This window comes from Pelophylax lessonae, assembly GCF_965119305.1.
Source record: "Pelophylax lessonae genome assembly, chromosome: 1".
Lineage (NCBI taxonomy): Eukaryota > Metazoa > Chordata > Amphibia > Anura > Ranidae > Pelophylax > Pelophylax lessonae.
The window spans coordinates 409,442,957-409,467,210 of NC_138768.1; the positions used below are offsets into that span (position 1 = coordinate 409,442,957).

The following is a 24,254-nucleotide window of genomic DNA, read 5'->3' on the forward strand; positions in this document are numbered from 1 at the left end:
GTGTTTCCCCGAAAATAAGCCCGGGTCTTATGTTAATTTTGGCACCAAAAGACACAATAGGGCTTATTTTCGGGGTAGGTCTTATGTGTAATGTGCTGTCTTCTCTCCCTCCCTGCCTGTCAGGATTCCCCTGTGTGAACCTAGTAAAAGTGTTTGTAAAATCCTAGAATTCACTCTATTACTTTTATAGAATATATAATGTGTGTTTCTGTAATATAATAGTGTGAAATATCCTTGGTACAGCGCCGCTCGGCGCTCAGCTAATCTCTCACTCTGCTCTCCTTCTCTTCTCATAGCTGTCAGTGGGGAATCCCAGCCCCTCCCCTCTGCAGTGTTCAGAGTGGGTCACAGTGACAGAAGCGCTGAGTAATATATTTTAATAGTGTGAAATACCTTCGGTATAGCGCCGCTCAGCGCTCAGCTGATTTCCCACTATTGTCCTTCTCTTCTCCCCGGCTGACAGCTGAGGGTCACGGAAGCGCAGAGAGGGGCTGTACCGAAGGTATTTCACACTATTATAATTTTAATACTCGGTGCTTCTGTGACCTTCTCTGAACACTGCAGAGGGGAGGGTTGAGATCCCCCGCTGACAGCTTTGAGAAGAGAAGGAGAGCAGAGCGGGAGATCAGCTGAGCGCCGAGCAGCGCTGTACCAAATGTATTTCACACTATTATATTACAGAAACACACTGGTCATTATTTACAACAGTAATAGAGTGGATTCTAGGATTTCTCAAACACTAAACTAGGGCTTATTTTCGGGGTAGGGCTTATATTGCAGCCCTCCCGAAAATAACAGTAGGTCTTATTTTCATGGAAACATGGTAAAAATGCCACTGCCACTACTCCTGTCAGCCTTAAAGTAGAAGGAACAATACATGCTGTGCCCAGGGTAGCTGTCCCTTCTGCCCACCCCTGGCCCTGATACTACTTCCAATATACATATTTCTACAGGATTTAATTCCCTTCCTATGTGGGATGAATGTGTAGGGACTCTTCACATCCAATCCCACAAGGCTGAACTCTCCCTCCACTTCCACCTTCCACTTTTTCCAGTACATGCTCCGTGTCCTATCCTGTACATTGGTTCTTCATGTTTTCAAATCTGGTTGAAGTTTTTTGTCCAGACATTTTCCAAGTATTTCCATAGGTCCCTCCCCCCCAACCCAAAGGATTTTAACCAAGGGTAGATGGTGTTCTTCTGTATTTTAAGAATAATATAGATGATTGTGCTATGTACTTTCTCACCTGGAGGTATTTTTAGGTATACTTGTGGAAATGAAAAGTCCTGGGGGAGGCTATTTGAACCAACTTTAGTGGTCATTTCGGATAGAACTGTTGCAAGTGGATTTGAATTTATCTGGAATACAATCGTACTAAAATTTGTGAAAGGTTGCATTTTGTGGATGTTTTGTTTAACGGTGGCTTACTATGTTAGCATGCAGATGTGCAGCTGTCCAGGCAACTTCCTATTCATATGTAAAGAGAGCATTATACAAAAGTCCACAAAACCTCAGCAGATCCAGTAAATGGTTCATATGAGCCAGCTAGAATCTAACAGTCAAGTTAACCCACTGAAACATCTCCTCCTCTAAACGATGGCCCTGTGCTGATTGGAGCTATTGTGTGTAATTGCAGGGCATCCTTACAAATGAATACATGTACCAAAGCAGTCTTTTGTGAATGAAAAGGGACTAATGCTCCAGGAACCATAGCATTCTAATTGAGCCTCTATATTGCTTTCGCGTGCTGCTGTAAAAGCTATGGTGTCCTGAAAGTTCTATATGGTTGGAAATAGAATCCTGAAAGATGAGAATAGTGGGAAACACAAATGTGTGTGTGTGTGTGTGTGTGTGTAAGACCATGAGTTTCCAAAGGTTGGCCAGCTTTTTTTCTTAAAGTGGTTCTAAAGGCTGGAGAACTTTTTACCTTAATGCATTCTCTGCAATAAAGCGGCAGTTGGCTCCTGATCCTTTCAACTCCAGTGATGAGGTAGCAGGGGCGGGGGGGCGGTGCCAATTCCTGCTGTCTGTGTCACTGGATGCAGCAGTGGGGCTTGGGAGCGAGCATGCACGAGTGCCTCCATGGGAAGCGGCTTTCCCTGGGGGCACTGGACAGATAGAAGGGGACAGGAGCGTCTGCAGTGGACCCGAGAAGAGGAGGTTCGAGGCCGCTCTGTGCAATTCCATTTTACAGAGCGGAGAGATGTTATTTATTTATTTTTTTTATTATTACTTTACAATCACTTTAATTAGGGAGTTCATCAGGACTTCATTTGGGTTATTTTTTTTTTTTTTTTTAATGCAGGCGGTTAGAAGTTCTTGAATTTTATTTGTTACCAACCTCTCAAAGTGCCTGTACTGCAGAATCCAGGCATGGAAAAGCAGAAGAAGTACAAATCAGTTGTTCTACTGTGCAGGGAGCATGTTGATTGAAAGGAAGCAATGTGATAGAGATTGAGAGATGAGCTCATTATACTATTGTTTTGACTTTTTCTGTCCTGCAGAGTAGTTAAGGAGACGTATATATTACTGAACTGCAGCAGATAAAAATGAAATCTCCTGCCCTAGCTGGCATTGCTCTGCTGTGTGCCAAAGCTGTGTAAATCCCAGAGCTGGGTGGACAAAAACACACATCCTTTGAATGGGTGAAAAAGCGCTCTTATACTGTATGTATTTCATCTGTGCATTTGCTGTTTGACTGAGGTTCGGTTTTATGTGCCGGTTCACACATATGCAATGTCAGACATCGCAAGTGATTCGCACTGCGCTATGCAAATCACATGCGATGTCTGTGCGATGCAAATTCAGCCATACAGATTGCATGGCTGAATTCCCATCGCATGCGGACCAAAGTTGCACAGGACCCTTTTTTTTGGTCCGCACCAGAATCAGATCACATGGATGTTCACACCTATGCGATCCAATTCCTGTCCTAACTGACAGTTTGCACTACGATATGTAAAATAATCTTGGGGTGTCGTCAACTTTGTATTGACATTCCCAGCAGTTCACATATGGCAGTGTGAACTGCCTGCGAAGCGGAAACTGGTAGTGGATTCGCAGGGTTCCCGCATCGCACCAACGTGAACTGACACTCAAGGAGAAAACTCATTTTGGCTTATGTACTGACCTGTTTTTTTTTTTTTTTTCTAAATACTGGTATTATTCCCTCACAGTCAATAATGGTAATTTAACTTTTTTTCAGGTCTGGTGCTGATTGATGGCTGAAAAATATATATAATACAAACACATTAGTATATAAAGCTTTCTTAGGCTTACCGCGAACAAGCAATTCTAGTACATGTACTATTTTTTTTTTTTTTTTGTCAGAAAATACCCTTTATAGTTAAAGCTTCTTCAATTCATGCAGTAAATTGGTTAACATAGGTGAATGAACACTGATGTATCACTCTCCATTACTCAGATGTTCATTCTCTGTGCCATTGTGCCATCTCTCTGTAATATCAAAGGTTTTTCTTGCAGTAGTTAACCCGATTCTTCATATGGTTCACTGTAATATCCCCGTAGTAGGCATTTCAGGGATGCTACTGACTAAACAGTTACAGAATGTTCCCCATTCTTATGTGAGTGTTGGTTACAATGACGCTGTTTAATAAGAGTTTACAATTCCAGAATGTCTGTGTATGTGTGCAGCTTGATCTTCTGTGTAAACCTACTCAACTATTTATAAATCTGCCTGTTCTTCACAGTCATTTTTATTATATACTCATGGCCCACAAATAGACCAAAATATAGATGTTGTATTTCTTCCGTATAATTTACACCAATTTGCAAATAATTAATGTGTTGCTTGGAGCTCCTGCTTAAGTATTCCTTCCACTGCACTAAAAATACCGTGGTTTAACATTGCATGTTTATTGGAAACTGCGTGCTATTTTCATTAGCTCTGGTATTGGAGTATGTCATGTTATCCTGCACAACAAGGCAGCACTGTAAGGCCATCTGGGCTCCTTTCTTGAAATCTTACTCTAAAATATGTCACTTGGATATGATGTGGTCACATTACTAGTTCATGTGATATTATGTTAAAAAGATTTCAACATTGTGTAACCTTATCTTACCATTAGATTCTTGTGCTGTGCTAAAACGTAAAGTGTTACTAAACCCAGAGCCCTGCATTCACTCTATCTGGTTTCCCACAGTACATAGTACATCAAAATGCAATTATTTTTGTAAATTTAAATCGCTAAATACCTTCTCTCATCAGCCTTATATAGCAGTCTTCTGACTTCTATCAGTGTCCAGCCGAGCACTGGTTCAAGCTTGTAGGGGAGATTTTCATTCTCCTCTGACTATCCTATGAGACTGCATGACCCCTGACCCTCTGTCTGGAGAGTGCTGATTGACAATGTGCTGATCACATGCACCCACCCAAAAAAAACAAAAAAAAAACAAAAAAAAAAACACTCCTAAGGCTCTTTACTATCAGCAAATGGATTGTGGACAGTTAAAGAAGGTGATGATCAGAGGAGACAGGATCAAGCAGCACTTTCGCACAACGGGGGGCTTATACCACTAAGGCCCCTTTCACACGGGCGCAGCGCCCGACGGAGTCCATTCTGCTCAGTGGGGGATCGATCCGCCGATCCCTGCTGAGCAGGCGGATGACAGCTCCGTCTCCGCTCTGTGTGCAGAAACGGAGGTGTCAGATCCCCGCTGTCCTCTATGGGGAGGTCCGATGAGAATGGACCGCCTGTCCGTTCTCATCCAATCCCATCTTATCCGATCCTCCAGATAGATGGAAAATAGGGTTTCCATCCATCCAAATTTCACGGACAGGATCGGATCGGATAGCAGCGGGCGTCAGCGGAGATGGAGCACCGATCAGATCCGCCTGAAAAACTGACAGGCGGATCGGTTCGCCCATGTGAAAGGGGCCTTAGAACAGTGAGTATAACAAGCATGCTTTACTGCATATACAGACTGATTTTACTGTTGTGGGTTCAGTAACACTTTCATGTTTTTTGTCTACCTACTTTGCAATACTGTACCCAGTTATAAAAAAATCACACATACGACTATGACTTTTCTATTATTTCTGCTGTGTTGTGTTTACATTCAAATAACTGCTCCAGAAAAATGTGGAACTAAGGGCAGCTTCACACTGATCCGCTGCACTTTGCCTGCAGCGCAGTGCACCTGCAGTTTTCCTATGGGTTAGCTGCGCTTTCCTATAGACTTCTATTATGTCTCGTGGCTTTGGTGCATTTTCTAAAGGCACATCAAAACTGCTGGACACAATAGAAATCTATGGGAAAGCACCACTAATTGGCACGAAAACGAAAGGCACACTGCACTGCACCCACATTGCCGCCAAAGCACCATGGAGGCAGAGTGAATGTGCCTTTAGTAAATTAATCTGCCATTATTTAAAGTATATATATATATATATATATATATATATATATATATATATATATAGGAATATTACAATTAAAAGTCTATGCAGACCAGGAGTAGTTGTTTACAGGGCTTTTCTTGATGTCAGATTTGCTTTTTTGCTCATACAAATCAATGGGAATGCAATTGCAGCTTTGGAAGTCAAATGCAGTTTAGAAGTACCTGTAGTTTTGAAATTGGAACTCCAAAGTATCTCAAACTAATCACAAGTATAAGCTTTATGCACCTGCTTCTTAAAACTTCAGATCCCAGGCTGTCACAAGTTTGATGTACTTTCTCCTTTAGGCCTTGTTTACATATGTGGCCATAGTCAGTTGTGGCATGGTTTTACCACCCCCAACTTTCCAGCCACAAATTATCATGGCCACTGGCCACATTCGTTTATGATGCCTTGATTGCAGTGCTGGTTTGAAGCCTTTGGCTTTGTTTAGACTTTGGGGGGGGGGGGGCAGCAAAAATGAGGCTCACCCGTCAACATTAGGCAGTCGCTGGAGATGTTTACAGGGTATGACCGTGATGCTTCACACCCACGGCAAAGTTGACTCGACATGTAGCGCTCGGTGAGCGGCAAGCCTCTGGACCGGGATCCAAACAGTGATTGGGCTTCAGAGGCAAGGGTGATTTATATGTATGTCTAAATTGACCATTTCAGTCGTTAAAATAAATAGTGAGGAGGTGACATATCCCCTCTGAGCCACCTGTCGAATGCTTCTGAAAAGTAGGGGGGATGAGCACTGACGCATGTGTAAACGAGGCCTTAATCTCTCAACCTTGGCATGTTTTCCATGTAAAAGCTCTTCTATCCACTATATTGCCTTAATCTGGACAAATAACAAATATGGCCTGTGATGTAATCACTGCATTTTTAGAAATATGACAGTAGAAATCTGACAGCTCGGTCAAGCAATTTGTTTTTTTTTTTTCAAACGAGTTGAGGGAATGTTAGGAGAATGTTCAAGGTAGGTAAAATTCACCCCAATATGAATAGAAATTCTCCTTATGTAGAACAGATTTTTCTGAATAACAGGGAATATAATTTTTGTTGCGCGAATGTCCACTAATTTTACTTTATAAATAGGGTGAATGTTGCCCCTAAAAACTGAGAGCATTTGAGCAATGGTAGGTAAGTTTGAATAAATGTATAAACTGTCCCCTATAGAGCACAGGATAGAAGAATATCTGTTTTGCAGTAGAGATTGGACAGGGGCAACAGACACTCACTTCAGTTCTCTGCTCACTCATCACCACTTGCTGACTGCTGTTCATAGGCCGCCATCTTCCCAATTGTGCTTATACCACAGGGCAGCGTAGCTTCTCATGTCTTATATTAATTTTTTTCATTGTGTAATTATAGTATTATGTACTGAGGCTTTAGCAGGAAGCAAAGAGATAAGCCTATTCTATGAACATTTTCTGAACGGAAGAAAAATGTAGGAAACAAGTTAGTAAATATATGACAACATTACAAATTGCCCATATAATAGCACCAGTTTTAAAACACCACTATCTGCAGAGCAGGGGATAAAAGGGATAGCCTACTAAAACACAATGCATGTAAATTTCTATTACCATGCATTGATTGACATTTTTTTTTTTTTTTAGTTCAATCTGATTTTATTGGGAATAGTGGAAGAAAGTTGCATATTACAGACAATGTAAATAATATGAATAAATTGGTGTAGGAATTTCTCAATATTGAGTGATATTGCAGTATCTTGGTATAGAAGTATAGATTTCCATGAACATCTGAGAACATGAGAAAACATGGATAACAGCACTATTAGTAACATAAGTATTGATAAATAGAAGAGGGATTTAGACAGCTCACCGATGTTATACATTTATAGAGCAGTTAAAGAAAAACAGTGGTTATAAGCGTTGTGCAGCCAGTAGCCCTGATAATATAGAAAGGTAAAGTGGAAAATGGAATTCAAGGACAAGAAAGCAAGGGAGAGTCAGGAAGTAAGAAATGAGAAGGAGGGAAAATGTATTGACCATTCTTTTTAAGATCAAACACTGTTTTTCTAAATGGTTTCTGGCCAATGGATCAGTTATATTTATCACATGTACACTATATTATTGTATATTATATTATTACTTTTGCCATATTTTGTCTGTAAAATTCAGCTCAAAGATTATCATGAGGATTTTTGCTTGCTTTTGGATTTAGCTTGCTTATGACGGGAGATAATTGTTTACTTCTATGAAGTCTATATGGAGGAATACCAAAAATGGAGCCATGCAAGGTGGAGATAAATAAATGTTAAATCCTAAAATAATGAGGAAAAAAAAGCTATTACTAGTTAACTACTGCATTTGTTAAAATAAAAATGCCACACATACTGTATACAAAATTTACTGTATACATTGAAAGAGAGTATAATTAAAATAGTTTGATTAGAAAAATGACTGCAAGATAAAATAATCCCTACAACTTATGGAACTGATTGTAGTCAGGCAAAATACAATTCGCCCATTGTGGTTTTTAAGGTAATGGGCTGTCTGGATCACAGTCACCCTGGGTATCTTTTTTTGTTGAGATAGGTCTAGGTTGGTACCAATTTAGGGGGTCAGGGGGATTAGTTAGAGGTTGGTGGGTTTCCCAGCCCCTGGGGGGGGATGGGGGACAGTTGGTTGGTGTGGGAAGGGGCTGAGGTGGGTTCCAGATTTCTCAGGTTGGGGTGGGGGTAGAATGGGGATCGCTGTGTGTGTGTGCAGAGGGGGTTGACTTGGGACCTTTGATGCCATTTATCATTTTTTTGGCTTCAATTCTATATTCAACAAACTTTTTGGGGATATGTAGCTTTTCCTTAGTTTGTGTCTTTGTGGTTACACCCATTGTTTCATATATTGGTCACAGGGCTCCCAAGACAATGCCTGCATTGGTTGTTACAAGATCTCCCTATGTGGTAACTAGCAGTTCCAAAGAATGTGTTATTAAACAATAGGGTTGAGTTATTGCAGAGTATGCAACAAAATCAGAAGTAATACGTTTACATATTATGCCTTTTTGGATTACTAATGCAAATTTAATAAGGATTTTGACTGTTTTTGCTGTACAAAAAAAAATACATTCATAACAGTGTATTTGTTGGTACCTCAAAAATAGGCAGTGCCACTACTCAACTCTTGTTGAAGCCCTCCACCATTTACACAATGTAAACCAGATAACATAACATCAACATATAAAACACATGAACGTTCTACATATATTGTTATTGGTAAAATCATTACTTTCTTCTAAAACTCTACTACTTTCTTGTAAAACAAATCTTCTACATGTGGAAAATAGGATGAGAAAGTGTTCACAGGGAGGTAACTAGCTGCTCCAGCAAACAATGAAGGTAAGTTTCAGTGTTTTAGGGGAAGAGGTCGTATAAACCGATTAAAAACAACACTGGGCAGCATCTAAAAGACTTCAAATGAGTTTAAACTCAAATGCATAAAGGAAGTCAAAACCATCCATGGAGTTTTTTTGGTGATGGAGAGCAGAGTGCTACTTGTTGTTTGTGACTTTGCAGGCAATGAAGAGTAGTTGCAAGAACTGATATGGTAGCTGGAGGAGCCTAGGCATATTGATAAAAAAAAATTGACATTTTGTGTGTGTATTATGGACTGTATGTATGAAGCCTATATTTATGCATATTTACATATTTATTTTCTGTTTTATTTTTTAAGCATGGATGAAGAACAATCTGCTTGCTATTGGGCCTCCTAATGGACTCCTAATGCAAAAATAGGAACGAAAAAGCATGATCGTCCATTCAGCTTTGCAGTTTTTATAATTGGCTGCATTTTGTATCAAGAAGATTACAAAATGGGTGTTCATGCAAGACCTGCTGGTGACATCCTTACAAGCTGCTGCGTAGGAAAGACTTTGTCTCAACACAGCCACAAACATCCATTTGTTCATAAGAAACTGAGACTTATTCGAATACTGGGTCTTTTCCTAAGCATAACAGCCATAAGCACTTTGTCCTCCGCAGTCGGTGCCTTTTTAAAGACAGAACTTTACAACATTGATGTGTCCAGTGCTACAAACAGCCATACTCTACTGCAGCGACATCAACGAAATCTGATGGACTTTGCAGAACAAAATCAGAATGATACCCCTGGCTCTACTATATCTATGAACTACAAGGCAGGGGATAATAAATCACTTTCCAAAGGTGAATATCCAGAAGACATTTTTTCATTAGAAGACAGAAAGAGAGGTGCTGTTATACTCCATATATTTGGGATGATATATATGTTCATAGCATTAGCCGTAGTTTGTGATGAATTTTTTGTTCCATCGTTGACAGTTATCACCGAAAAACTGATGATTTCAGATGATGTGGCAGGGGCAACATTTATGGCTGCTGGGGGATCTGCACCAGAACTATTTACATCATTAATAGGAGTATTTATATCACATAGCAATGTTGGTATTGGGACCATTGTTGGATCAGCAGTATTCAATATCCTGTTCGTGATTGGGATGTGTGCTTTGTTTTCTAAGGAGGTATTAAACCTAACCTGGTGGCCACTGTTTCGAGATGTGACATTTTATATCATAGGATTGATTATGCTCATAACCTTTTTCTTGGACAATGTGATCAACTGGTGGGAAAGCCTTTCACTGCTTACGGCATATTTAACCTATGTCACTTTTATGAAGTACAACGTCCAGATGGAGAGCTGGGTGAAGAGGAAACTGAACAGGAACAAGGTTGTTAAGGTATCATCAGCCAATTCTGATGGAAAGGTTGGTTTGTTTCAGTTTTGTCTATTTCTAACATGGTTTTGAAGGGAAAAACTATATTTATTTACACCCTCCCCCCCCACCCACACCCCCAACACAGGGTCCTATACTTTCTACTACTTTCTACTGTAAGCTTAGGTAAGAATATACCACTGGCCTCTGACTCCTACTCAAAAAGATAGTCAGTTTGTATTGCTGCGGTTTGGGCCAGAAGAATTTCCAGCAGGGTTCAAACTGAGAATTCAGCTAATTTATGGAATGATGGCCAGTGTTGATCACCTAGTTTTTATTTTAAAGACTTCTTGTTGGTGGGGTGCAGCGCTGTACGGCGGCAATAACACACGCAGTCCAAGTTTGATGAAATACAGTGTATTGAAAAAAATGCAACAGTTCACAATAAACCCAGCGGGAAGACAACCCAACGGGGAACACTCACATGTACAACAGCATAAAGAGAGCAGGTTTCAGTCAAACTGACAGTGCCTGTTAGGAGAGGAGGAGTGTGGCCTGGCTATCTTGTGTCAAAGTGGGAGGATGCCCCAAGAAGTTGCGAGCCCTACGTTTTTCCTCCTCATCAGGAACCTTTCCCTGCCACTAGCTCTGTCCCTAACAGGCGGGGTACCTGTCCCTACACTACCTACTCGTTAAATGCGTGCCAAGCCTGGGAACCAAAGCCTTAAATAAGCTTTGCCTGACCCAAGAAGGTTGCTAGGGTCACATGGGGTGGCAGCATCCAATTGGATAGCTTCCCTAGTGACCCAGCAAACCATAGAGGAACCATGTTCCACTAGATTTTCTCTCCAATTGCAGTGCCGCTGCAGAAGTGCGCCACCTGTAGTGGAGAAAGTAGCCTGCCACTGCCTACATCCAGATTCACCTAACTTTTGCTTCTTACGGCTCATAGAAAATATTCTTTAAAGTCTGAAAAAAAAATGCATGATTAATTGTAAAAATAGATCATGTCATACAGACTCATTGCTTTGTATGATTGCCACTCAGGAGTCAGGTTTATTCTTTATCAAGGAAAATTGGCACATACTAAAATATGATTTTACTTCCTCAAGAACAGCTAGGGTTTTCAATGTAGATGTCAAGTGTAATTTTTTGTAACAAACTTGGACACAATATCATTTTACATCTACTGAGCTAGGTAACAATTTATTTGTTAAATAGCAACTCAACTTTTATTGAAAAAAAAATAATATCCCCATTCGGTGATCAATGTACTTTGCAAGGATTCTATCAAACGTTGTTGAAGATTCCGACTTGTTTGTGCCCTAAAGAAATAGTTGTTGGTTTCATGTCTGAATGTTTATTTTTATGTTTCTGAATGTGAGGGACTGGTTCATTATAACCACCTGATGCATTACCTTTAGGAAAAAAAAACCCTTAAGGTTTCACTTTCATGAACTACATGGCATTGCAGAGCATTCATTTAAATTATGTGGATGCATATAAAGCCATGTCTTCAATTAATTTACTGGTATGACTGGCCTAACAGAGACAATTTTTGGTGCTCAATCTTTGCTTATTTAATAAAGAAGTACAAGACTTTAAAGCATATATACAAAATGATTTTGCTTTAGATTAAATGTATATTCCATTGGATAGATAATATGTTGGTGTCTTATATAGTTCATACCTAGTCCTTATCAATTTCAGAGACTGTGTTTTGATGGAATTATACTTGGGTCCTGTCCTGTGAGCTGACAAACTTAAAATGGCTGTAAAGTCTCAAGGTTTTTACCTTCATGCATTTCCATGCATGAAGGTAAAAAACCTTCGGTGTGCAGCCCCCCCCAATCACAGCTAGTGAGCCAATAAGGAGAGAGAATCGGTGGGGTCGGACATGCAGAGCAACAAAACCACTGCACAGAGCAGGTAAGTATAACATGTATGTTAATTAAAAATAATTTAAAAAAAATCAGCCTTTAATATTACTTTTAAAGAAAGTTTTTAGGTTGTTTTATTGTTGTAGAAAATAGAATTTAGTAGTGTAACTTTAGTTAAGGTTGAATTCATAATATATTGACTTAACCACTTCCAGACCGCCTGCCGCAAATATGCTGAAGCAGGGCGGCCCAGTTGCTTAAAATCACGTACAACTACATGATATTGTGCATGAGATTTCAGGGGGCACACGCGTGATTGGACACAGCGGGAGCCAACCAGCAGGTTCGGCGGCAGAAGCGATGGCCCCTGGGACCCGCCGATCTTTCAGCAGAATGACAGAGCGGCAGTCTGCCTATGTAAACAAGGCAGACCGCTGTTCTGTCAGGTAGGAAAGGAGAGATCTTGTGTTTCAGATAAGGTGAAACACAGATCTCTCTTTTCCTCTATTGCATCCACTGCCCACACAGTTAGAAAGCACTCCATAGGAGCACACTTAACCCTTTGATCGCCCCTGGTGTTAACCCCTTCCCTGCCAGTGTCCTTTATACAGAGTAACAGTGCATTTCTTGTATCACTAATCACTGTATTGGTGTCACTGGTCCCCAAAAAGTGTCACTTAGGGGTTGATTTACTAAAGCTAGAGAGTGCAAAATCTGGTACAGCTGTGCATGGTAGCCAATGAGCTTCTAACTTCAGCTTGTTCAAGTAAGCATTTACAAAAGAACCTGGAAGCTGATTGGTTTCTATGCAGAGCTGCACCAGGTTTTGCACTCTCCTGTTTTAGTAAATCAACCCATTAGTGTCAGATTTGTCTGCCGCAATGTCGCGGTCCCGCTAAGAATTGCTAATCACAGCCATTACTAGTAAAAACAATAAAGAAAATAAAAAGTCCATAAATGTAACCCAGAAATTTGTAGACGCTATAACTTTTGCGCAAACCAATCAATATACAGTTATTAGGATTTTTTTACCAAAAATATGTAGCAGAATACACATTGGCCTAAATTGATGAAAAAATGTGATTTGTTTTTACATTTTTTTATTGGATACGTTTTATAGCAGAAAGTAAAAAAAAAATGTATTTGGGTACAGCATTGCACGACAATTGCCAGTTAAAGCAACGCAGTGGCGTATCGTAAAAAATGGCCTGGTCATTAAGGGGCTAAAATCTTCCAGAGCTGAAGTGGTAAATTGTTAAAGTAAGAAAATACCTCCCAATTGAAATTTACAAAAAGTAACCTGTATATGGCCTGGCATATTGTTATTGTAGTATTCTGTGGATTGTACTCTGTAACCACAGATACACATAGACATAGTTACATAGTTAGTCAGGTTGAAAAAAAAGACCATCTGGTTCAACCAAAAAAATAAAAATAAAATGTGGGGGCACTTGTGCTGGGAGGGGGAGGATTTGTGCTCAGAGGTGATATTTGAGGGGTGAGGATTTGTGCTAGGAGGGCTGGTTTGGGGGGGGGGGGTTTGTGCTAGGAGGGGGGATTTGGGAAAAAAACTGATTTCTGCTGGGGGGGATTTGAACTGGGAAGAAGTATTGAAAACCCAACCATACAATCCCGTATACACAATCCTATACCCACAGTTAATCCAGAGGAAGGCGAAAAACCCCAGCAAAGCATGATCCAATTTGCTCCAGCAGGGGAAAAAAATTCCTTCCCGATCCCCCGACAATTGGATATTCCCTGGATCAACTTTACCTAAACAAATTTTAGTACCCAGTTATATTAAGTACACCCAGGAAAGAATCCAGGCCTTTTTTAAAGCAATCTAGTGAGCTAGCCAGAACCACCTCTGGCGGGAGTCTATTCCACATTTTCACAGCTCTTACAGTGAAGAAACCTTTCCGTATTTGGAGACAAAATCTCTTTTCCTCTAGACGTAAAGAGTGCCCCCTTGATTGTCCTCTGTGTTGACCTTAAAGTGAACAACTCAACACCAAGTTCGCTATATGGACCCCTTATGTATTTATACATGTTGATCATATCCCCCCTAAATCTTCTCTTCTCAAGAGAATAAATTCAGTTCCTCTAATCTTTTCTCATAGCTGAGCTTCTCCATGCCTCTTATCAGTTTAGTTTCCCTTCTCTACATTTTATCCAGTTCCCCGATATCTTTTTTAAGAACTGGTGCCCAAAACTGAACTGAATATTCCAGATGAGGTCTTACTACTGATTTGTACAGGAGCAAAATGATATCTCTCTCTCTAGAGTCCATGCCTCTGTTAATACAAGAATGGACATGTGGCATTATAAAAAAGTTTTGTTAATAAGCATCTAGGGTTAAAGACACTTGTAGGAGAGAAGGTACACTGGCCTCATGTACATAGGTACCAGGTAGGTTTGCACTGTGTGTAATTTGTGTAATTGGCAGAGCATCCTTACACAACTATATGGAGGAACAGTTTTTTGCTGAAGGATTGTTTAAATTATTAGCCTAGGGAAAAATGTTTGCTATTAGTGCCCCTCCCATCATTTCATTAGAAAGAAAACAATATTTCCGTCATTCGTGTAAGCAATAAGGAGCTGAGAAAATTAGGAAGGCCAGGTAACGTGTGTATGTATTTATCCCTCTGCTGGTTTCTTATATTTATCTAGCTTACAAAGTTATTTTATGTTCATTCTGAAAAAGCAATTAAGAATAGGAGATTATGACTCTCCAATATTTTTTTTTTTTCTGCTGTCTTAAATATAAACAGTTACATTCCTTACAAATGTATTTATATTTTTAATTGCTTCCCATCTGGCCTATAGTCATATGACGTCCTCCAAGTCAAATGCCTCGCTCGTGCCCTAGGGGCCACACTTCAGCTTGATCTGCCACCTGCTGTGTCCACTGGACGCAGTGGATAACAGATCTTTGTACCAGGATTGTGGTAACGGTGCTGGTACAATGTGATCGCTGTGACCAATCACAGCGATCACATGACAGTTGTACACAACTAATGTCTTTCAATTCATTCTATTGTGTTGATCTCTGTGATTGGTCACAGTGATCACATGGTACAGACAGGGCCAGTCACAGTGCATCTATACCATGTGATAGCTGTGGCCAATCACAGCTTCACAATAGTACATAATGATTAAATGGATGCCATTCATACAAAAATGATTGTTTATAACAGTGATCATTGCTATTATAAGCAGGTATAGTGTGTAAAAAATAAAATCCTGATCATTTCCTCAGAGTAGTACGGTGTCACTATGAAACAAAAAAAAAAAAATTGTAAATATACAGTGTATGTATGTGTGTGTGTACATATATATATGTATATACATATATATATAAACACATATATATATATATATATATATATATATATATATATATATAACATTATTTATTTATTTATTTATTTTTACATACTGTCACTAGTCAATGTCCCTGATCACTGCCACACCAGTCTTATGGCATTTGGTGACAGTATCAACAAAAAAAAGCAAAATTTATTTTTTATTTCTTAATTTTCCAAAAAATTGTGACAAAAAATTACAACTTCAAAAAACTCACCATGCCTCTTACTAAATACCTTGGACTGTTTGCTTTACAAAAACTAGTCATTTGGGGGGTATCTGTACTGTCCTGACATTTTAGGACCTCAAGAAATTAGATAGGCAGTCATTACATCAAGCCTGATTGATTTTCAAAAAATGCTGTATATACCATAGTTTGCAGATTGTATAAGTTTCACACAGACTAATTAACATACACCGATTTGGGTGATTTTTACCAAAGCAATGTAGCAGAATACATTTTGGCCTACATTTATGAAGAAGGATTATTAATTTACAACATTTTATAACAGAAGCAAAGAAAAATGTTTTTTCAAAATGTTCAGTCTTTCTTTGTTTATTTAGAAAAAAAAAAAAGCAGTGGTGATTAAATACAACCAAAAGAAAACTCTGTCCCAAAAAATTATAAAAATGTCCTATGGGTACAGGGTTACATAACTGAGTAATTGCTATTCAAAGTCTGACAGTGCTGAAATCTGAAAATTGGCCTGGGCAGAAAAGGGGGTGAAAGAGTCTGGTATTAAGGTGGTTATAGTGTTATTAAACACCCCAAAAGTTTTGTGCCTATTACTTTAAAAATGTATTCCAAAGTTGTGTTCAGAAGCTTTAAAGCATGTCACTTTTCCTCATCAGCAAATATCTGGTTGATTCTACTGTATCCAGAGACTTTCTCATTGTGTGTGGCAAACATAAAGCAGCTGATCTTCTGGGTGCAGTGTTGCCACTCCTTGGCTGTAAAGGCTCCAGGGGGCTATTTGCTGTCAGGAACTTGGCCTCTACAAATTCAGTAGTGCCTAAAATGGAGAGCAACTGAACATGTGCAGAGCAGGGTGAGACAGTGTATTATTGGATTTTAAACAGCATAGACACTTATTTTTAATGTTTTACATAGATATACTGTACCTGCAAAATGGGCCAGCCTGAAGTGATCCAGCAGGACTTCATTTTCTGACTAAAGTTCCACTTTAAGTAAGCACCACAGCAGACCCTTCTTAAAAAGGACCCAGCTTAAAAAGGACCAATATTTGAATTTTTTCCCATTTTCTATTTGGTTTTTGCCAATCATTTTGGGCTGTAATTAATGTTATGCAACCTGTTGATCTGTTATAAATACAGTTTAGTAAAGTTCATAAAAGCCACTGCAAAGCCTCCTTACTGAATATGGATGCAAGCGACATTATACAGCCTGTACCTAGGAATTGTACTGCATGTAGAAGCTGACTCAGTCCGGGAACAGGTGGTGGTCTGGAGATGGCAGTTCAGGTAGTGGAGTGTCAGATTCCATTATTAGGATAATTGGGCTACTGCAGTGTAGTCCTCTTTCAAGGAGCAGGGCTAGCCTAGGCACCAGACCTGGCATCGCCACAAATGCAAGGTCTTGGATGTGTGCAATGAAGTCATCTTTGCTAATGGCAAAGGAGGTTGAGGTGTCATTAAACCTATTTTAACAAGTTCACATATGTCACATATGTCAGAAAATCTTACAATAGAAGGAAGGGTGTTTAGCCCACCCTTTTTTAGTCGATATAAAGTCTGGTCACGTGATATACTGCATTTGCCTCACACCGCACTGTGAGATAAGAGGGTGGAGCAATACAGGCTGTTTCATCTGTGGTCAGGTGTAAAAAAAAAAAATACTGTTGAATGGGGAGCAGGGTAGAAGGAGTAGCTATTATACTGTGTCCCTTCTCAACCAACCGCACAACTACTTTCACCTCGCCTGTCTTTTATCTCCTCAGCCACCACTATTGTGATTTTTGTCCCTCTCTCCTCATCTGAAGTCAACAGGATTCGAGTGGGCATTGCTGCCAGAGCCTTGCTGCCCGGCAACTACCACACCAGTAGGAAAAGGGACATCATAGCAGCGCGATTGAGAGAAAAAAAAAACAAGTGGGGGTGAAAGCAGCTTAATAGTAGCCTAGGGAGGTAGAGAGCCCGATAGTGAAGAAGGGGTGTTCTAGGCAGGGGCATAACTACAGGGGTTGCAGGGGTTGCAATTGCAACTGGGCCCCATGCTCCAGGGGGCCTGTGCAGCTCCCCTGTACACCTGGATAGGATAGGATGTCACAATAGAGAACCAGGAAAGGATCAGTAAATATGTAATTTACCAGCTGCTTCGTTTTCTGAATGGACAGAGTCATAGTCAGTGACATTGTAAAAAAATAAAACAAAATGGTAAAAAATAATACAATTAAAATACCAAAAAATAAAAATGACTGGCACCAGTGGATGAACTAACAGGATCACAAAGGTCAAAGGTTGCGACCGGGCCCTAGCATTCCACCACCATGGGGAGGACCCAAGATGTTAGGAAGGGAGCCCACTGCAGAACTTGTGAAAGAGTCCCGCAATGAGAGTAAAGGGCCCCAGGATCAGTGGGAAGAGCCCCAGGCCTGAAGGGAAGTTCCTCGCCAGGGGTTCAGGGGGCCCTTCATGGTTTCTTGCACCGGGGCCCTGAAGGTTCTAGTTACGCCTCTGGTTCTAGGCATGTTACTCAATGATGCTAACTGCATAAGGCCTAATGGCAAAGATTTGCTCCGGGACCTGTAAATGTAACACAGCAGGTGTGATAGGGTTGGGCTTTGCGGCTTTCCTCCTGCAAAGCTAAGTGGGTGACTGAGCCAGCAACTGGCTTAAAAACCTGGCCCTGTGAAACTGTTTTACATCTGCTGAACCTTTCACTGTGGGCTGGAAGATTCTGATCATTGAAACATCCTGATCATCAGTCGTACAGAGCAGAGCAGCCTATTAGCACACTGATATTTTGAGAGTTAGGCTTCATTTTTGGGAAAACCTCACAAAGCAGCTACTAATGCCCTTCATGGACATACAAGCCAATATCAGCATAGTGGGGAGATGCATGCTGACTATCCCTACTAGGGATGATCGAACTTTTGAAAAGTTCGGTTCGACCAGAACACCCGAACTTCACGAAAGTTCGGTTCGGATTTCAGAACCCCATTGAAATCAATGGGACCCGAACTTCGGTAATCAAAAAACACCATTTTGAAGCCCCAAAACCCAATAAATGCCCCTAAAAAGTGCCTAGGGTTCTGGGTCATGCCCCATTAACTATTAGTCACACAAAAAAAAGTTCTTAAAAATTGTCATTTTTGATAAAAAAGCCAATTATTGAAAAATTAAAAAAAAAAAAAGAGATTTTTTGATTTTTACTTTGGATTTAGTATCTGGGGGGTCTAAAAGGTGTGCATGTGAAGTTTCAGCTCTGTAGCATGTCCAGAACCATGAAAAAAAATAGATAATTTTTCAGTAGAACAGGGATGTGGTTCGGGAGCCTCCTTTAACTTTAACACCTATATGATCTTTTTTTCTGGTTCTGGACATGCTACAGAGCTGAAACTTCACAGGTACACCTTTTAGACCCCCCAGACACAAAATCACACAAAAAAAGTTCTTAAAAATTGTCATTTTTGATAAAAAAGCCAATGATTGAAAAATTATAAAAAAAAAAAAAAAGAAGATTTCAGATCTGGGGGGTCTAAAAAGTGTACATGTGAAGTTTCAGCTCTGTAGCATGTCCAGAACCAGAAAAAAAAAGATCGTTTGTATTAGAAAACTTTAAGCACAGGAATATGGCTTCTCTGCTGTAACACCTTGCCGGTTTAATAGCAGGCATTTTTTTGGGTTCTTTGCAGTCAGGAAAAACATCTGAACTTGTGTATAGTGGTACTGTGCACAAGTTCTGATGTTTTGCCTGCCTCCAAAACCCCCCAAAAAATGCCAGCAAAAACACACCTGGGCATTTTTTTTTTGACGCTAGCGTTTTTTTTTGGCATTTTTTGGGGTTCTTTTGAGGCAGGCAAAACATCTGAACATGTGTATAGGGGGTATATATAGACATATATGTCTGAATATATACCCCTAGACATATATAGGTGTGATAGTAGCAGAAATAAATGCTTGCGCTAATGAAATCATTTACAGTAATATATTTCTGCTACTATCACACCTATATATGTCTAGGGGTATATATTCAGACATATATGCCTATATATACCCCCTATACACATGTTCAGATGTTTTGCCTGCCTCAAAAGAACCCCAAAAAATGCCAAAAAAAAACGCTAGCGTCAAAAAAAAAAATGCCCAGGTGTGTTTTTGCTGGCATTTTTTGGGGGGTTTTGGAGGCAGGCAAAACATCAGAACTTGTGCACAGTACCACTATACACAAGTTCAGATGTTTTGCCTGCCTCAAAAGAACCCCAAAAAATGCCAAAAAAAACGCTAGCGTCAAAAAAAAAATGCCCAGGTGTGTTTTTGCTGGCATTTTTTGGGGGGTTTTGGAGGCAGGCAAAACATCAGAACTTGTGCACAGTACCACTATACACAAGTTCAGATGTTTTTCCTGACTGCAAAGAACCCAAAAAAATGCCTTCTATTAAACCGGCAAGGTGTTACAGCAGAGAAGCCATATTCCTGTGCTTAAAGTTTTCTAATACAAACAATCTTTTTTTTTTATGGTTCTGGACATGCTACAGAGCTGAAACTTCACATGTACACTTTTTAGACCCCCTAGATCTGAAATCCAAAGTAAAAATAAAAAAATCTCTTTTTTTTTTTTTTTTTATAATTTTTCAATCATTGGCTTTTTTATCAAAAATGACAATTTTTAAGAACTTTTTTTGTGTGATTTTGTGTCTGGGGGGTCTAAAAGGTGTACCTGTGAAGTTTCAGCTCTGTAGCATGTCCAGAACCCCAAAAAAAGATCATATAAGTGTAAAAGAGGGGTCCCACCATCCCTGCTCTACTGAAAAATGATCTTTTTTCTGGTTCTGGACATGCTACAGAGCTGAAACTTCACAGGTACACTTTTTAGACCCCCCAGACACTAAATCCAAAAAAAGTCATGCCTGCCTCCAAAAATGCCCGATAAATGCAAGAAAAAGCGCCGTAGAGAAGCCGTATACCTGTTCTAATAAAAATTATAAGAAAATGCTAATTTTTGGGGGGTTCTGGACATGCTACAGAGCTGAAACTTCACATGTACACTTTTTAGACCCCCCAGATACTAAATCCAAAGTAAAAATCAAAAAATCTCTTTTTATTTTTTTTATTTTTTTTTATAATTTTTCAATCATTGGCTTTTTTATCAAAAATGACAATTTTTAAGAACTTTTTTTGTGTGATTTTGTGTCTGGGGGGTCTAAAAGGTGTACCTGTGAAGTTTCAGCTCTGTAGCATGTCCAGAACCATAAAAAAAAAGATCGTTTGTATTAGAAAACTTTAAGCACAGGAATATGGCTTCTCTGCTGTAACACCTTGCCGGTTTAATAGCAGGCATTTTTTTGGGTTCTTTGCACTCAGGAAAAACATCTAAACTTGTGTATAGTGGTACTGTGCACAAGTTCTGATGTTTTGCCTGCCTCCAAAACCCCCCAAAAATGCCAGCAAAAACACACCTGGGCATTTTTTTTTTTTTGACGCTAGCGTTTTTTTGGCATTTTTTGGGGTTCTTTTGAGGCAGGCAAAACATCTGAACATGTGTATAGGGGGTATATATAGGCATATATGTCTGAATATATACCCCTAGACATATATAGGTGTGATAGTAGCAGAAATATATTACTGTAAATGATTTCATTAGCGCAAGCATTTATTTCTGCTACTATCAAACCTATATATGTCTAGGGGTATATATTCAGACATATATGTCTATATATACCCCCTATACACATGTTCAGATGTCATGTCTGACATCAAACATGTCCTCAAAAAAACACTGGCAGTGGCAGCCCCTTCAGCATAAAAAATGCTTGCTGGTGAGAAGCCACATACCTGTCCCGAAGCAACTCAGAGAAATGATCATTTCTCTATAGCGGTCACCCTGCTATGGAAGGGTTTTGTCACCCTGCCATAGCAGTCACTGTCAGTTAACCCTACACTACACTACGGTCCCCTGACACTTAACACTTTCCCTACAGAAACTAAATTTTTGAAGCTAACTTAAGTGTAAAGGAGCACTCTAACTACACTAGATATCCCTTTCCTCACACTAAAAATAGCTAAATGACACTTTTAAAGTAAAATTAACAGAACTGCTTCCACTCTCTTCCATGTCCAGTATAACAATGCTGGGAATATGGCGGGGGCGATCTTATATACTGGGGGGCGTATTCACTAATGATTGGTCTAGGGACCCCCTAGTCACTCCAATCACATTCCTAGCATTCTCCTGCCCCCTCAATTGGCTTTTGCTAATGGTTCTGGTCCAATCACGGGCTTTTAAAGCCCATTTCCTGAAGCATTGCATTTTGGACGGTTCTGGTTGCCGAATTCCGAACTTTTTGGGCAAAAAGTTCTAAATTCGGCCGAACCTCGAACACCCAATGTTCGGGCCGAACCGATGGTGGACCCGAACCGTTCGATCATCCCTAATTCCTACATGCATGGAGATTCTGATATCCCTTGTTTCTGTTACATTCCAGCATTGCTCTTGTAACATAACATACTGTATTTGAGCTCATCAATGCTAGCTTTATAGTTTTAATATATTGTACAAGGCAACACTTTAGAACAATGTTAACTGTTAAGTCTTGTTTCTATTCAAAGTAAAACATTTATTGAATAAGGGGTAACATTTACAAAAGATACATTTTAGCAAAATCTTTTCTCTGTTTGGTAAAACAGATATTATTTTTTTTTTCACACAACCTAGAAGGTGATAAGACATAAAATAGCACTTAGCCTAACTTTAATACATCATGCACATAGATCCATGTGTCTTTTAAACAGAGCCCAGCTTTTATCAAGCATCTCAAAGTGTGCATTTTCACCATATGCATTTTATTAATATTGGGTACAAGCACCAATATTTGTCAATGTTTTCCTGGCCTTCTGTTGTTGATGGCCTATTTCCTTAGAAAAATGCATCCATAGTTTACGGATAAACTTGGTTTGATTCCTAAAGGCCAAACTGCATTACAAGGAGCAGTTACAGCTGTACTAGTTAAAGTCAAGTTGGTGATGAGTCATGTGGCAAGAAGATGTAAAACTGTTTTCTTTGCATTGTGAATGATGAATCTAGTATGTAATTTGTTTGGAATTGTTACTTCTCTTCTATGTGTCTAATATCTTTTTTTATTATTATGACCATTGTTTGGTTAATTGATGGGCAGTTGAGAGATAATACTAATAGTGTGGCCACCTAACACTATTGAGACCAATAAGACTATATCAACACCACTCTAGTACTATATAAGACAGGAGTGGTATTGCACAGTGTTAGCTACAAACACCCTCGGTAGCAAAACAACTTTTAATTGATTGTGCAGGAGAAAGCAAGGGCACACATGCAACCATGGCAAAATGGTAGGGGGCAAAGGAAATCCTTACATAGCTACCAGTATGCTACTGATGAATAGCTAAGAATCATTCCAAATACATGTGATGTTTGAGATGTGGTTGAACTAAAATCTTTAAACTTTTTGTTAAGAAAGAAAACAGAAGTTACAAAGATAGAATGTGCTCTATTTGGAGACCCTTAGATTTTAATGAAGGCCAAATGGATCTTAAATTAAAGGATGGTTTATTTAGAAATGAAAGCGTACATAAATTCTGATCACAAGTGAGAATGGGAATGGGAAACAATGTCGGTAGGTGGCAGGGAAAGGGCAAGAAGTTTATTCTTTATGCTATCTATTCTTGGAACATTTCCATTAGGCAAGTCCCAGCGAATTGCATCCATGTATGCGGGATTAAGAAAGACTTGTCCAACAGGTCATAAAAGTTCATCCTTGTATTTTGTCCCAGGCACCTAGTTGAGCTTTGTGTAGATAATTACACAGGATAATAGTAGGATCATAGCCTTCATCTGCTATTTGTAGTCTGTTTTTTTCAAGAGGCATATATTAGTTTTATATCAAAGTTGCATAGATAATAATCTTATCGGCATCAACAGACACCATTTGAATATAGCATATGCAAAGTATGACGGAACAATACAGACTGTAAAGGATATCCATCTCCTAATCTTGAACATTGACATCTTGAATTTAAACAAACTGAAGAAGCTTGGCATTGAACATTTTCAATCAGAAGTACAGGTATATATTGTTAGAAAAAAAAAAAGGCCTATGATCAAACACAGAGCGAGACAGATATAGTATATAAAAAGGAAGCTGAATTACTGGATAATTCTTGAAACTAGAAAAAGGCTGGAGAGTGACTCTTCAAATGAATTTGCATCTCATGAATTTGCATGGAGATCAGCTTTAAAAGAAGACGATTCATTATTTTATATTTTAGAGGCGATCACTCTCTATTGTTCAAAAAGATTGACTTCATCTTAATAGCATCTAACAACAACACAATGATGGTACCATGGTATTATGCTTGCAAGTAAGTACTGTGAGTAAACATAGACAAATAAAAATCCCATGGACTTCCACCTCTTAGAAGACATAAGATTACTGTTATTCTCACTGTGACTTACATTTAAGTATCTTCTGTACAACTCTATAACACCTAAATTATTGCTGAACTATCTGAACAGTTTCATTTAAGCTATACATAGACAAAGAGTGACACATAGTTTATTTTTTCAACACATAATACATGTCACAGCTTGACACATTGCCTGTGTGAAATATTTCTGTAATCACAATTTGCTGTTCTGCTACATTGGCTATAACCCTTTAGATGCACTTAACCT

General features: G+C 39.3%; 1 protein-coding gene across 4 annotated transcripts in view; it reads left to right on the top strand.

Annotated features, from left to right (window-relative positions):
* The window catches only part of SLC24A2 (solute carrier family 24 member 2), a 246,390-nt gene that overhangs the window by 14,616 nt on the left and 207,520 nt on the right, over positions 1–24,254 (top strand). For 3 of the 4 annotated variants that reach the window (XM_082257876.1, XM_082257873.1, XM_082257874.1), the window contains exon 3: positions 9,101–10,169. In XM_082257876.1, the coding sequence (XP_082114002.1) occupies positions 9,240–10,169 (930 nt within the window). In that variant the 5' untranslated portion in view covers positions 9,101–9,239. The remainder of the gene's footprint in view (positions 1–9,100; positions 10,170–24,254) is intronic. The other variant, XM_082257875.1, reaches the window with a different exon arrangement.